At 43.3% G+C, this 17,009-nt stretch overlaps 1 protein-coding gene across 2 annotated transcripts in view; it reads right to left on the reverse strand.

Moving 5' to 3' along the window:
* Positions 1 to 17,009, reverse strand: part of SH3PXD2B (SH3 and PX domains 2B) — a 175,091-nt gene that overhangs the window by 46,021 nt on the left and 112,061 nt on the right. For both annotated transcript variants that reach the window (XM_060240586.1, XM_060240585.1), the window contains exon 6: positions 8,198 to 8,223. In XM_060240586.1, coding sequence (XP_060096569.1) covers positions 8,198 to 8,223 — 26 coding nt within the window. The remainder of the gene's footprint in view (positions 1 to 8,197; positions 8,224 to 17,009) is intronic.

Raw genomic sequence — 17,009 nt, forward strand, 5'->3', positions numbered from 1 at the left:
TTATGTCACCTCTCCAGGGAACTGGCCCAAAGTAGTTAATAAAATAAAACATAATAAAAACATAAAACAGTTATTAAAGTCCAGCATTAAAAAAAAAATAGCCAGAGCGTTAAGAATGAGTAATTGAACAGTTTAAAATACCAGTTTTCAGGCTAAAAGCACATTATAAAATGGTGTTAAAAGATCACTGCCTAATTAAGAGGCTGGTGAAGAGAAATGTTTTGGCCTGGCAAATAAAAAAGAAAGCCTGAAGGCAAAGAGCATTCCATAATTCCATTCACCTCTAAAGGCCAGTGCACCAAGAGTAGGACTTGTGAGGCAGATCTTAACTGGTGGCTGGATAGTGTGGGAGGATGTACTCCTTCAGCTACACTGGGCTCCAGCCATGTTGACCAACAACAATAAACTGACACTAGTCAAAATTAATAGAGCACTCAAGTCCCACGATGCATTTCTCTAGCCCAGTGATGGCTGTTCATTGCTCTGTTGCTTGCAGGTCTGCGTTAAACTGAGAACATGCCTTTCCCAGAGGTGCTTCTGTCCACCTAATTTACATTTGAACATGTAACATACATTATAAACATCATGCTAGTTTGCCATTAGCAAAAAAGAATACATTAAAATATAGTGTGTTTAGTAGGAGCTGGTGGTTAGGGTGTCCAAATCAGATCTGGGAGGTCCTGATTCACATGCCCACTCTGCCCTGGCAGCTTGCTGGGAAGCCTTGGACCAGTAATATACTCTGAGTTAACCCGCCTCATAGGCTCGTTGTGAGGATAAAAGAGAAGGGGAGAGTGTGTTAAACCACCTCAGTGTCCTTTTGGGGGAGGAAGGCAGGGGATACATGATGTTAGTTAATAAATTAAGTTGATGAAAGGAGTCCACTGATTTATATGGCTAAATCTGAGTCCAGCAGCACCGTAGAGAACAAGATTTTTGAGAGTCAAAGCTCCTTTTATCTAATTGAGGGAGCTCTAATGCTGGAAAGCTTGTGCTTTCTCCCCCAAATCTTGTTGGTCTCTAAGTTGCTCCTGGGCTTGAATCAAGTCGTTCCACTACGGACCAGCATGGCTACCCTTGGAAACTTCAGGGATAGTCTGAATTGTATTAACTAGAAAGTCTGATGTGAGAAAGGAGGGCCAGTTTGGTGTAGAGGTTAAGTTCATGGACTCTTACCTGGGAGAACCGGGTTTGATTCTCCACTTCTCCACTTTCAGCTGCTGGAACGGCCTTGGGTCAGCCATAGCTATCACAGAGCTGTCCTTGAAAAGGCAGCTCCTGGGAGAGCTTCTCTCAGCCCCACCTACCTCACAGGGTGTCTGTTGTGGGGGGAGGAAAATAAAGCAGATTGTGAGCTGCTCTGAGACCCTGAGATTCAGAGTGAAGGGCGGGCAATAAATCCAACATCATCTTCTTTCTTTAAACTCAAACTGCAATCCTGTGCATGTGTAGAGAGTAGGTGCCACAGTGCTCACTGTAGATTACTTCCGAGAAACCATGGAGAGCAAGCCCAATGAGAAAAGGCTAAGGGACTTGGGGATATTCAGTCTGGAGAACAGGAGGTTGAGGGGGGAGACATGATTGATCTTTTGAAGTATTAGAAGGGCTGCCACTGAGAGGAGGGCAGGGAGCAGCAGAGAGGACTGGCATAGGAAAAACTTTTTAACAGTAAGAGTTGTTCAACAGTGCAATCGACCCCCTCACTGGCAGTCGTTAAGCAGTGGCTGGACAAACACTTGTCTGGGAAACCAGAACAGCAGTGCAACAGTTCAAAAACAGCTTATCAACAATTTGCCTTATGGTCCCTGTAGCTTGAAAGAGCTCTGCTCAGATACTGCTATCAGAAGCATCATATTTGAAAGCAAGGAAGCCTGCAGTTCCTCCCTTTCCACTCCTAAAACAGAGGCGATCCAGGCCGCTGTTTCTGCCAGATTAGTGGGATCCAACATATCCTGTAATAAACCCACACCCCTTAAAAAAACGTGCTTGATTCAAGGTCCTGATCTCTCCTCCCCATCCCCATCCCCACACGCCCATGCTCTCTTCTTCCCTTCGGCTTGGACCATGCCACAACAGTTTTGAAATATGAAATGCAATCAGGTCCTGGCCACATGAAAACGTGAAGCTGCCTTATACCCATCTCTCTAGTGCAGGGGTGGCCAAACTGTGACTCGGGAGCCACATGTGGCTCTTTCACATACATTGTGTGGCTCTTGAAGCTCCCACCAGAGAAGACATTTGTCTCTTTAAACCACTTCTTCAAGCCATGCCAGCCAGTGGCTTGGAGAATGCATTTAAAGTTCAAGTTGCTTTCTTTCCACCTCTCTCTCCCCCTCCCCACCTATTTTCCTTCCTTCCTTCCTTCCTTCCTTCCTTCCTTCCTTCCTTCCTTCCTTCCTTCCTTCCTTCCTTCCTTCTCTCAGACATCTGACGTTCATGTCTGGTGGCTCTCACACATCTGACATTTATTCTATGTGGCTCTTATGTTAAGCGAGTTTGGCCACCCCTGCCCTAGTGGATGCCATCTAACCCCCTTCCTAAAACTGCAGGAATACCTGCAAGGAATTTAACTCTGTGTGTTGTGCTTGGGGGCTGCATTGTGGTTGCCCCCCCCCCACATCAGAATTCCAAAGGTGCCCATGAGCTCAAAAAAGTTGGAGTGCCCTGTTGTCTCTCTGAAGGAGGCCCAGTTAGGGTTGCCAGGTTTGGGTTGGGAAATACCTGGAGATTTGGGAGAAGGAGCCTAAGTCTGGGGAGAGGAGGAGCTTCAATGAGATATGACTCCAGAGCCTCGTGCACTGGGGGGGGGGGGCGGTGTGTGCCCACAGAGAGGACTCCGAGCGTCACCTCTGGCATCCGTGCCATAGGTTCGCCACCAGTGCTCTAGCCCAATAGTCCATACCTGGGTTTTTTATTTTCTCCGTTTCAATTAAGCAGCGGCTGGACAAACACTTGTCTGGAAAACCAGAACAGCAGTGCAACAGTTCAAAACCTGCTTATCAACAATTTGCCTTATGGTCCCTGTAGCTTGGTCCCATATAAATCGCTGTGGAAAGTTGAAATTGATGATGATATTGATGATGATATTGGATTTATATCCCGCCCTCCACTCCGAAGAGTCTCAGAGCGGCTCACGATCTCCTTTACCTTCTTCCCCCACAACAGACACCCTGTGAGGTGGGTGGGGCTGGAGAGGGCTCTCACAGCAGCTGCCCTTTCAAGGACAACCTCTGCAAGAGCTATGGCTGACCCAAGGCCATTCCAGCAGCTGCAAGTGGAGGAGCGGGGAATCAAACCCGGTTCTCCCAGATAAGAGTCCGCACACTTAACCACTACACCATACTGACTCTCCATACCATACTGGCTCTCCACCACAAAAACATATGCAGCTTTAACCTGACCCAATTTTAAAAAAGCTTCTTAAGTTTCGTGGGGTTAAACTCAATGTTGTTAATAGATAGCTTCAGTTGTACATATATTAAGTGAATATGTGCAAGTTGCCCACCTGGATCTATGTGCAAGCAAGCAACGGCTACTCATTTGGATGAGCAAGGTGGCAACACTTCCAGTTCTCCCCAGAGACTTCCAGATGTCATTCACATTATTCATTGAGCCCACTATATAATTTCTTCACAATCAGTCATAAAACCACGAGGCCTCCACCAGCAAAGCAGCGGGGTTGCCACCCAGCCTAAAAAAACCCAAGATGGGTTGTGTCGACTCATCTCAAATGCCAGGCAATAGGAATTTTTAAAAAATGAACTGGCACAAACAATTATCTCATCTTCCTCCTTGCCTTTACTCAGGTGCATGGAGGGAGGGTAGCAACCCCACCGAGCAGAGATGCGATAGTAGAACTTGGGAGTGCCCAAGAAGAACAGCACATGTTGCCCAACAGAAAGGAAAAATGGAAGCATGGCCCAAGCAATGAGCGGCTGTTACTACCTCTCAGAAGGAAAGAAGCTGTTCTCTGGATAAATCCTAATGAAAGAACAAAAAAAATTGTAGAGAAAGAATATGAGGAGATGCAAGCATGTAAAATACAGAGGCGAAAGGTAAGGGGTTGGCTAAATAAAAATAATCATTTTAGTTTTTCAAGATGATGGAAAGTAAGACTGAAGGCAGCTGTGGCAATTAAACAGAGCCTGGCCACTCAGAAGCCACACCACTCAAGCACCAGATGTGAGGAGCAAGCCACATCAAGTACCAGATGTGAAGATGGCCACCTCCATCATGCTGCTGGTAACTTTCTAAGGAATACTTAATATTTCTATACTGGAGGTTGCAAATGAAGTTAAAGGTTTCATGACATCCAATAAGATTATTTCATTCCGTTTTATCCCACCACTCCTAGGAAATCAAAGCAGCTTTCTTGGTTTTCCCTGTCGCTATTTTATTCCCAAAACAACCCTGTGAAGTCCATCAGGTTGTGTGTGGATGGGCTTAATGTAAGCTTAATGACAAGAGGGATGGAATGGTAATAAATGGGAGGAAGAGAATAGCCCTTTTGGCTACCCTGCCAGGAAGGGGAAAGATGGATTATTTTTAATATTCTAGCCTGAAGCCCTTAAAATCAGCACTGCACAACATGACATCACTGGTTAAATGCCAGCTTGGCAAGAAGTGGGTAGCTCAGTTCCCCAATCCAAGAATGGTCCCATAGAATCTTTCACATCTGCAAGGAAGGAGTGAAATGCTCAACTCACTCAGTGGGAACATGACAAAACAGGGGACGGTAAGGTCCAGAGCGAAGCCTGCACAAATGCTCCAAACCATAATTCGTTTAGGGCTCCTCCTGTCTTGAGTACATTTATCTGAGAGACATGCCAAGGTAAATCAGTGAACAGCATAATTTAGCAGTGTTCCTTTTGCATTTTATTTCCCAGGGGTTTTTTTGTAACACTTATACTACGTTCTGATACATTGTCATGCTTCTGCGCTCTTAGTTTGCAGATGTCAGATTACTGTTAAACTCTTACCCAGGGGCCTGGCCTCTCATTCACACAGAGATAGTGAACACTTGGCTGCACTAGAGGGATTGTCTAGGGCTGGGTGGATAGAGAAGAACTATTCCATATGTATGTCTGCATTCAAATCACACTTTCCGTAAGTGAGACCACTGGGAAGGTGAAATGGGGGCAATTAGTCTGACTGGTGGCAGTTAGTGTCTGGGGAATAGAAAGGACGGCTTGCATTTGTATACAAAAAGGTTTAGGAACCCCTGCTTGCATCCCCAACACCCCATCTTCTTGGTTGCTCACAGCCAGAAAGGGGACAGCCAAATGGGTTAAGGGACCAAGATGGTATGCTCCAGGGTTAATGGAGAGCTGGATGAGGACATGGAAGACACAGACAAGCCCCTTCTTCACATCCAAGTCTGCTGAATATATGCATACCAAGAGTAAAAACATGTCGAGGGCAATCTCTACATCATGCATGGGCATTTTGCCCAGGCTAAAATAGATGGCGTCCTGGGTTTGTTTCAATTTTACGCACATTTATCTGGTTGTAACTATTACCAAAATTAGAGGAAATTACATGTCACGAACACTGATGATGTAATCTTGTTCATTTTAGTATTAATACAACCAGCACCAAATATAATCTCAGATAGATGCAAGGCGTCTAGGGTCAAAATGTGAGAATCTTGTTTCAGACAGTACCAAGCAACTGGCAGCATCTTTTGAATAATAAGAACAAAATTATATTTTGGATTCACAAAGCAGCCAATAGTACACTTCCATGTATTTTTAATTTAGTCCTTCAGTTGTACAGGAAAATTAAAGTTCCCACATTCCACCACCTATAAAAACTGGTCCCTGAACAGCACTGACCAAAATAAATAAAACTAATTCTAAGAGCCTAAATAAACTGTACATTTCAGTCATGCAAAAGGAGGGGGGGACCCCTTTGGAAGACAGATTGCAAGGGAAAATATAGGTTTGTGTATTTATGCTACAACTTCTAAGAGCAAGGCTTACCATGGTACTCTATTCCCCACAAGTCAATCTGAAATCACCACAAGGCAGGAATAGTAAATTAGGAGGAAAATATAGTAAGCGAGATCATGTTCAAGTTCATGACTACTGTACGTCAACCCTGGAACCCCACCAATGGCACTTCTATTATCACATGTGTTTGGGGCATTCATGAGCAGGAATGCGCTTGGCAGGCCTCATCCATCCAAGCTTTTCAGAAACAAAGTTGAATTATACGTCTTCCCTGAGACTAAACAAACTTCTCAGGTTTATTGTGTCTTTATAAGGATGGCACTCAGAATAGTATTGTTTGTTCCAATAAGGAAACTGTAGAGAACAAGGAGGACTAGGTGAAGAATCAGATGGGTAATGGCCCCGTGGATTGGGTTCCTGGTGTGCATGTGTTTTAGAGTGCGCTGCATTCCAGAATCCAACAGAAAGACTTTGAGATTGAGGAGAAAAATCGTGTACGTGCTTGCTTTCTGTAGTGCTGCAAAATTGCCAGATTCCTTTGACCAAAACCTGATGGATGAACTTGCTACAAATATCTTGATCCGCCTGCTTTGTGATTAACTAATTCATTAAATAAAAGTTACCCAGAGCAGAGTCTAATGTTTGCATTGTTTAGCAAGGATGAACACCCTGGCGTGTGTGTGTTTCTATATACAGTGTTCAAATGGTTCCATATGTTCATTTCACTAGGATCTTAAAATTTGTAGGACAGCTAGTTTTGCCTACTGTACATTTGCTTCCATTACTATGCCTAAATAATGTTCTTATAGCTTCCACTCCTGCTATGAATTACTAATACATTGGCTGCTAATCTAGTAAGAGACCTTTCCCGCTTTACAAAACCCCCCAAAAAACCTAACAGTCTTCTTCAAGAGACTTATGTGAGTATACCTAGAGCACCAGGGGCAGAGATTGTACAAACTGTATGTCCACACAGTTTTTGAAATTTAAATAACTAGTTATTTAATATATAGATGTTAAGAGTAAGACCAAATTAAGGTTTTCTTTTTTAAATACTAAAGCATTAAGCAATTAAGGCCAACATAAGCATGGAAGGAAAAAATGTCATGTCCCTTTAATAGAGAGTTAATGGATTCCTATTTCCTCCAGCCTGCTGGCGACCCTCTTTCTACATGGCAGATTTACTTCATACATTTTCTGGGAATCTAGTTCTCTTTTCTTCAGACCATCAACACCTCCTTCTCTTTGGTTCAAGTGTCAAACCTCAACTGCCACATCATCCATCTAAAAAGAACCCTTTCTCTGATTCCTGGTGGAAAAGCTTAATCTCACCCAGTCAGCATCAAACTCCCCCCCCCCCATTGGCTTTAAAGAAATACCACTATTCATCCCAACATCAGAGGAGAGCACCAACACCTGGACTTCTCTTTGCTTGCCTTGTGGGACATTAAAGACCTCTCGGGTAATATTCACTCAGCAGTAGTGACTTGCATGGACACAGAAAAACAGTTAAGACTTTGAAAACATTACGACTGAAAAGCAAAATATAATTTTTAGGTTACAGCAGTTGCTCAAGTCAACAGAAAACATCATAGGGGCATTTTTTGTCTCATCTCACTTCTACAATGTCTCTCTTCCTTATGTAAATCCTGTAGTCTGCTTTTCCTCCACTTTAACAATAGGACTACACTTTTGACACCCTCCTTCTCTCCCACAACCTCAAGTGTCAGCATTCACTAGCCTTCATAGTCTATGGCCCACTTCAAGCCTGGGTGAATGGCAACTTTAGCAGCAAATAGATTGCTTCTCTTCTTGCTATTTATTTATTTCTCGCATTTATAACCCGCCCTCCCTGCCGAAGCAGGCTCAGGGCGGCTAGAAATCTAGGAACAGTGGATAAGGCATGCAGAAGAGCCTAAAAATACACACACAAACCCCTCCCCCCCACAACATAGACAGCATACAGATGCCAGAATGATATATGAAGGTATCTTTTTCAAACATTCTGACTTTCATCAGTCTGTATGTTGAAACAGAAATAAAGTATGGGAGAACAGCAGCTTTTACACGCAGCAGCACATCAGTGATTTAGGAGCAACTTCTTCCTATCATGTGAAAATGCTACAATGCCTACAGAAGTACATGTTCCCTCAAACTTTGTATTAGTCACTGGGTGTGAGCACTTTAATAACTTTTATTACATATCAAAAGCAAAGCAGAACTATGAAGAGGAACAACGGTCTTACCAGATCTCTTCTTTCCAATGGGTTCCCTGAGAACAATAAAATAAAACAAATTAGCAAGACTGCAACAGAATGCTCCATCTAGCTTTCAAGTGATATATAAGTTGTGATGGGAACTCAGATCCAGGATTTGAGTAGTTTCTGGACCTGCCACTCACTTACTAATGACCTTAAACAACTCTCTTTCCAAAGGAGGTCTCTAGGCAAGACACTTGAGGCCCAACTCTCTTCTGCTGCTGACCTGCAAAGCAGGTTAATTGCTCCTCACAGTCTTGTGCTTTGCTGGGGATTGTAGATCCCAAGTATGGAGAATAGCTTCCAAAAACACAAGCTGTATTTTAATTATGACAGAAAAACACGTGGCATGTATGAAGGCAAGATACAAAAGAGGATTATTAAAAGACAGCAGGAGGTTATTGAGTGGTACTAGCAAGTGTACATGACCAGTTACAAGGCATATACTCAGTTTCCCCATGTTTCCTTTTAATTCTGGTTTCCAGAGGAGTCAAGGCAAAAACGGAAGAGCACTACCTGTGCGGTCACTGCCCCCTCCCCCTCAGCTGAAACTTTCAGGCTTGCCTCTTAAAGGCATTGTGTCCTATTCAGAAGATGGACAGATAACTCTAGCATAGAATAAATCACTTTACAAAACTTCCTTATCACAAGGAGTACAGAGTACTCCCTTCTTTGTCCTTTTTCTGTGATGAGTATTCTCACTGGAAGCAAGAGTCTGTGGTTTTATCTATCAATCAAAATACCCAAGATAGTTTGCAAAAGGACTTCTAAAAGAACTGAGTCATCTCCTGCACTTAAATCCTTTTCTTTTGATCTTAACAGCATTTTAAGAAGATAACTTTTGAAAAGTTAACACCTGAGTCCCTAGGTCACCCTGCTGTTCCAAGGAAAGAGAGATCAACCATTCATCCAATAAGTATTCTTCATTTGATGGACAAGCGCATCACTGGTCTGGTACACACATACTGTAGACTTCTGTCTTAACTTCGTATGAACACATGAAGCTGCCTAATACTGAATCAGGCCACTGGTCTACTGAAGTCAGTACTGTCTGCTCTCGGGTCTTTCACATCACCTACTATCTGATCAAACTGGAGATGCCAGGAATGGAACCTAGGACCCTATGTAAGCACAGCAGATGTTGTACTACTGAGCCATGTCCCTGTCCCCACTGCTGTCTGAAGGCGCATCCACGAAACCAGCTGAAGTGACAGTGATCAATGAAGCTTTTCTAACAAAAAATATGTCTCTCACTGATATGTACTGCGTCGACTGCGAGGTGACATGATAGAGGTTTACAAGATAATGCATGGGATGGAGAAAGTAGAGAAAGAAGTACTTTTCTCCCTTTCTCACAATACAAGAACTCATGGGCATTTGATGAAATTGCTGAGCAGACAGGTTAAAATGGATAAAAGGAAGTACTTCTTCATCCAAAGGGTGATTAACATGTGGAATTCACTGCCACAGGAGGTGGTGGCGGCCACAAGCATAGCCACCTTCAAGAGGGGTTTAGATAAAAATATGGAGCAGAGGTCCATCAGTGGCTATTAGCCACAGTGTGTGTGTGTGTGTGTATATATATATATATATATAAAAATTTTTTGGCTACTGTGTGACACAGAGTGTTGGACTGGATGGGCCATTGGCCTGATCCAGCATGGCTTCTCTTATGTTCTTATTTGATAAAAGACATCTACTTCTGATAGCAGATCTAGTCAGGACAGCTGACATGTAATCACCATTTCATGAGGGAAAATATGTCACGCAAAGGCCACAATTACAGGGACCAGTTTCGCACTACACCTTTAATCCTGGTTTAGCCCTGTCCCCAAACTGACATTCTACACTAGAATAATAGAATCAGAGAAACCAACTCTATGACTCTATGATTTTATTGTAGAATATCAGCTTGGGGACAAGGCTAAACCAGGATTAAAGGTCTAGTGCGAAATTGGCCTGAATCTTTTTCTCCCCACTCATACCAAGTGGTGAGGCAATTTCATTTTTTTAACGCACAGGAATATTCATGCATACCACATTCACATCTCCTTCCTGAAGTTACACTAGATCTACCACCAATCCATTTTATACAGTTTTTTTTGGGGGGGGGGGGGGGAATGGTGAAGTTCTATATCTTTAAACCTTTGGTAGAACAGACTACCTACTACATGTCTAGATGCTTTAGTAAAATTGTGCAAATTCAACACTTTTAAAAGGGGCCTTGATAGTAAAGAAGCAACAGCGGAGAATGGTCAGAAAGAGGCACTGTGGGAAATCAAACATGAAAACGTGCATGACTGCATGGGAAAAGTCTGCAGTGGTGCAACCAGCAATTGCTCCCAGGATGCAGTGCAGGCTGTACTCCTTTCCTTGTATCAACAGTGGGCAGCTCTCAGGGTTTGTGGATTCCAGTGTTTCTTAGATACCTAGAGAAACCTGAAGCCTGATAAAAATAATCTACAGTCCTGAATGCTTCCCAGCAAAAGGCTAAGAAAATTCATAACTGAATATAGTTTCAGAGGGTAGGTTCGCTGGTCTCCAATAGAACAGCTAGATTTGAGATTTGTTGAGAAACTAACAAAACTTTGGGTGTATAAGCTTTGTCAAGCCTTTTCATGTTTGATTTCCCACAATGCCCCTTTCTGACCATTCTCCACTGTTGCTCCTTTACTATCAAGGCCCCTTTTAAAAGTGCTGAATTTGCACAATTTCAAGAGGGACCTTTGACTCTTGAAGGTTTATAATCCAAAAATCTTATTGGACTCTAAACCGCTACTGGACTTGAATATAACGGAGTACAGTTGCACCTTAAGGACAAGCACATTTCTCATGGCATCAGCATTTGTGGACAGAACTGCACTTGAGGATTCGCTTCACTCATCCGATGAAGCTAGCTCTCATCAACAAAAACTGAAACCATACATGGGAGTATCTTTGGAAGAACTCGATGAAAATATGTCAGAGTATCAAAGAGAACTGTTTTAAGATGATGTACAGGTGGTATATGACTCCGAAAAAATTGGCAAAGATGAGTAATAAGATGTCGGATAGATGTTGGAAATGTAAAAATCATGAAGGTTCTTTTTTCATATGTGGTGGACTTGTGAAAAAGCGAAAAAGTTTTGGCAGATGATACAACAAGAAATTTCTAAAATTTTGGGATATGACTTTAAGAAAGTTGCAGAGACTTTTCTGCTGGGATTACAAATGGAAAAATTTCCAAAAGAAGATAGAACTCTAATTTGGTACTTGCTCTCAGCTGCTAGGACACTGTATGCGCAGTTGTGGAAGCAAGAAAAAATACCAGAGAAATGGGATTGGATTGTGAAAGTTTTATCGTGGAGTCAGATGGATAAAACTTTAAGACATTATTATTTGGATGTGTTTAAAAAGGAGTGGAAGAAATTTAGAGGATATATAGAGAAAGAGTGGAATGTAAAAAGACATTGGACAATTTTTTAACATGAATATGAGAAAAGAAAGATATTGAACTTTGGTTAAGGGTACCTTTATAACTGAACTTAAGGATATAACCTCGGCGGGAGTCCAGTAACGGAGAGAGGGGGGATTGGAAAATATCATATGGGTTAGAGATAGTAATGATATAATTAGATTTTGTTACCATATGTTATCAATAAAATTGTTTAAACCCAACAAAAACTGAAACCATGATAAAACTGATAGTCTTCAAGGAGCCACAAGACTCTTGCTTCTGCTGCAACTGGCTAACAAGTATACCCCCCAAAAGAAAAATCACAATACCAGCCTTATGCAGATTCTTCAGTATGTTGGGTAGTAAATGAGGGGAAGCTCAGTGAGTTTGTTTGGTCTCGCAGACAAGCAAATTGGTTAAACAGGCACCAGGAAAGGAGAGCTTCTCCGTTTTACCATCATTATCTGCTAAACATATTAAGCATAAAATATTACCATCCCTCCTCTATTTCTTCTATCAGGGTGAGGAGGGGAAGGAAGGCTGTGCTTTCACTTTCTTTGTTGGAGCTTTACTGGTCTGAGCCAAGATATCAGCAGGTCTGAGTGTGAACTGCTCTGGCTGATCACCTTAGAGAGCCAGAGCTCAGACAAGACAGGAAACAGCAATAAGCTCATGCAGCCTGCAGCTTCCTTCCCCCTACCTTTCCCATACTTGCTAGATGGCATGAATCCAGAATGGCATCTGAAGAAGTCTAAGTAGTGGAAGAACATTAGAGGAATCTGGATGACTTGGAATATTATCCAACTTTGTACAAATCCCAGAATGCTCTGTGCTGAATAACTGCCATAAGAGAATAAAAATGACAAAATCCCAGCTATTTGCTCAAAATGGGAAAACCCTGAAAAAAAAAAACTCAGTGGTTTCCCACACACATCATTATGCTAAAGATAACAATTTCTACAGAGGAAGGAGGGAGCGTCATCATATAACAAAACGAATGTTCAAAACAGAAGTTCTTTGCTTCATTAGTGAGCGAAGCTAGTGAGCAGCTTTTTGATATGTTTGAAAAATTACACTGCCTTGATTTTGTAAGAGCCTAGAGAAGTGCAAGAATTATTTTCAAACAGATGTGCAATTGCTTTGCTTTACTCATAAAACAACATTTGCCTGGGGGGAAGACTTGTGGTGTGGTCAAAACATATTGGGAAAATAAAGATACCTTTTTGTTTACACAACTGGGACTCTTGCAGTCTCCCGCATTAGGCAGAGTGTGTTAGAATATCTACATGCCAAGCAGAAGGGCAGGGGGAAACAAAACGGCATGGTAATATCACTTTAACAGGAAAGCAACATGGCAAGAAATCAGATGAGGAGGGCCCATATATCAACCATCTATCTCATTCAGAACTGAGGGTCACTGATCTGGAAAGTTTGTATTGTGCCCTATTAAAGGTAAATGAAGTGATTTGGTTTTAACTGCTGTGTCCTTCAAGCTTAACACAAAATGGTGGCCTCAGAGGGCACTAAAAGCACTTAGCTGTGTAGCCTACTCACTTTGCAAGCATACAATTTAGAACACTTCATTTGGAAAAAATTCCTGTTATTAAAATAACAAAGAAGGTGACATGATCCATAGCCTGCATGCCAGTTCAGCAATCTATAACAAAGACGGACACCATAGTGGCTTGCAGAGAGGCTGCAGATGTACAGGGCAGCATTCGGGCTTTTAAGTAATAGGCCAGTTGTGTGGAAAGAACGTGCCCAATTAAGTGTTTTTCGGCAGCCTTCACATAGCGGCTGGCACATTTAAATCTACCCTTCCCCAAAGGGCTTTTAATTGCAACTGGTAAAACAGAGTCTGAGCCCACAGCTCACCCTAGACACTTTTTGTGGCTCAGCTTTCCTCCTGGCCCTTTCAGCCCAACTTACTGGTGGTGTTAGGACAGCTGCTCTAAGATGTTCTGCAGGAAGCAATCAGGTATTACAACCAATCCAGCACTCCAGGCTCCTGCTAAGCATGTCTTTCCAAATATCTGTATTAATACAATACAGAGAGTGCAAATTGGTCACCTATAGGCTTGCCTTATTAATAGGATATGCCTTCTCCTTCTAGGCAAGTAAAATCATCCTAATACAGAGCCAGTTTGGTGTAGTGGTTAAGTGTGCGGACTCTAATTTGGGAGAACCGGGTTTGATTCCCCATCCTCCACTTGCACCTGCTGGAATGGCCTTGGGTCAGCCATAGCTCTGGCAGAGGTTGTCCTTGAAAGGGCAGCTGCTGTGAGAGCCCTCGCAGCCCCACCCACCTCACAGGGTGTCTGTTGTGGGGGAGGAAGGGAAAGGAGATTGTAGGCCGCTCTGAGCCTCTGTCCTTGAAAGGGTAGCTGCTGTGAGAGCCCTCTCCGGCCCCACCCACCTCATAGGGTGTCTGTTGTGGGGGAGGAAGGTAAAGGAGATTGTGAGCCGCTCTGAGACTCTTTGGAGTGGAGGGTGGGATATAAATCCAATATCTTCATCTACCTCACAGAGTGTCTGTTGTGGGGGAGGAAGGGAAAGGAGATTGTGAGCCGCTCTGAGACTCTTTGGAGTGGAGGGCGGGATATAAATCCAATATCATCTTCTTCTTCTAAGTATACTTTCTCAGGCAAGTCACAGCAATTTCCTCCTTGCAATACAAAAAACCAGGGACACTGCATAGAATTCCAGGTTTTTGCTATACAGCCCTTTCCTTATTCAAAGTGTATTATGTTGAAGAAAGCGCTGGTTCTCCACTACGTCATCTCTAGCATTTCTCTCTTACAGTCACATGCTTATTTGAAGTGGTTTCATCTAAAGAGTTTTTTGTTTCAAAACTTGGGCATCCTAAAAGAAAGATTGATAACCTGAAGCCTTTTGTCCATGTGATCTAAGCATCAGTGATGATGTTTTCTCACCAAGTTTGGGGGGCATTTTTTAATGTGCAGTGCATCTCAAGAAATGGCAACGTCTGGAAGGTGCCTAACCAAGCAAATAGATCAGTGGAAACTCAAATAAGGTAGACTTTTAGAGAAAACCATTAGAGGAAACTAGCAGTCTGCCAGCCCAATTTAAGTGGATGAGAGCCAGCAGAGTAGGAGAGAAATAAATAAATGTATAACACCCCTACTGCCTGCATATTGTGTGTATAAACCCATACAGCACTCTTGTGGCAAAGGAAGCTGAGCATTTGCAAACTGCATGAAAATAGCCCTCTCTTCCATATTTCCTAAAATTTATCCGATCCATCAGTTGGTGATGGGCTGATGGAACTGGTGGCAAAAAAACATCTGGAGAGCTACCGTTGGCCACCCCTGGTGTATTACGCTGACAGTATTCCTTTAAGAGGAATGGCTCTGCTGTCTCTAATGTGACTAGGGCACGGATGACGATGATATATGGATGTCTCCAAGATGTGTTCCTGGAATTAACATAAATCCAGCAAGGAGGCTAATCTTTTCTGCCTCGCTTCTCTTTTGCTAGAGCACAGCACAGCAGATTGTTTTAATAACCACTTAGAGAACATATGCTACGAAGGCACACAGCTCTGCGGTGAGGAATGTTAGCAGCTGAATCCCTTGACTCAGCAATGGCTTTTTGTCCTGGGCATCTGACTTCTCAGCTTCATTGCAGAAGCTCCTTCTTGCTTCTAAAAACTTCCAGAAAGAGGGACGAGCACAATGCTGCCGCAGCACCGAGTTGGACTTAAGTGATCCAATTCCGATAGCTTTTCTTGTTTCTTTAAACAACCAAATCCTCACACCGGTTACTAGACACCCCCAACAGCTATGCTTCAAAACCTTACCCACTGTACCTTCCTATCTGAGGGCCCAATAACATTCAGTGGTAACATCTCTGGTCACTTAAATTTAGTTACGTTATTATTGCATACAGGGCCAGCCCTAGACTGGCTTCTGGCGCCCACCTCCCCCGCACTGATAACATCACCAAGTTACATGGGGGCACGCTATTCAACACCCCCAGGAGGCCAGCATGCCAGGCAATCGCCTAGTTTGCTTAGTGGCAAGGCCGGCCCTGATTGCATATGAAAATTTTGTCGAGCAAAGGACACACGAGATGAGACTGCATAATCCTCTAGTCTCAAGCCCTGTCCCTGCAGAAGAACCCAGTATTTAGTGGGGGGAGGGAGGCAAGCATAGAGTATTTAGAGGGGGGAGGGAGACAAGCATCAAGAGGACAAACTGCAGGGACAGTGTGCTGCACAGGCAGCACACGCACAAGGGGTTAACACACTCCACTTCTGTCCTCTATGCAGCTGTGGCAGAATCAGGTTTAAACAAAGAGATCTGTCACTGTGACGCTGAGTTTGGCCCTTGATTTCTCCATCTTGCTGTTCCCTAGTGCATTTTCCTCCCTTTCTAACCCCCTGCTTTAAAGTGCTCGCTTGATTTCTTGCGCTCCTGTGGGCTGCCAATCCCCAGCTGGACCAGGAAGAAAAGCAACAGCTCCGTGCACGATAAGCCTCTACTTTCAATTCCGATAAAGACTAATTCGCCAAAAAAATTCTTTATGAATTCAGTTTTTTACTGAGGGCAAAAAATTATTTAGACCAATCTGGGTTTGCTCAATGTATGCAGAGGATACTTCAGCATCAAGTGAAAGCACCAGCGCCAGCTTACAGGCATACCGGTACTTGCTCATGCTCAGACCAACAATTAAGTGTGAGCAAGTGGTTTATTGAGCGTGAAGAGTAAAGCATAACATTAGCAAAAAACCCCTGTAGCTCGGATAAAGCTGCAATGCGAAACTGGAACACGGACCGGTTATGCCTGTAAGCTGGTGTTGGTACTTTCACTTGATGCTGAAGTATCCCCTGCATACGTTGAACAAACCCAAATAAATTTTTGCCATCAGTAAAGAATTGGACTCATAAAGAATGTTCTGGTGAATCAGTTGAATTAGCTGTTGCTTTTCTTCCTGGTCTCCGATCCGTGTGACTTTTTTCTGGTGCACAATCCCCAGCTGGGGGCAGGCTTGGAGGCCCTCCCCCACTTCAGGGCTATCAGAAAGTGGGAGTGGGGGGTTGAATGTCCACTGGGCACTCCAGTGTACCCTATGGAGAGTGGTCTCCATAGGGTATAATGGAGAATCGATCCATTGTTATCTGGAGCTCTGGAGTTGGGGGCTGTTTTTTTTAAGATAGAGGCACTTTTCAGCATAGCATCTAGTGCCTCTTCTCAATCCCACCCCCCGCCCAAGTTTCAAAAAGGTGGCCCAATTCTATGAGCCACAAAGGAAGGTGCCCTATCCTCCATTATTTCCAGTAAAGGTAAGCCACTTAAAAGGAATGCAGACCCTTTAAATGTGATGGCCACAACTCCCTTTGTA

The sequence above is a fragment of the Heteronotia binoei genome, chromosome 5 (genome assembly GCF_032191835.1).
Source record: "Heteronotia binoei isolate CCM8104 ecotype False Entrance Well chromosome 5, APGP_CSIRO_Hbin_v1, whole genome shotgun sequence".
Taxonomy (NCBI): Eukaryota; Metazoa; Chordata; class Lepidosauria; order Squamata; family Gekkonidae; genus Heteronotia; species Heteronotia binoei.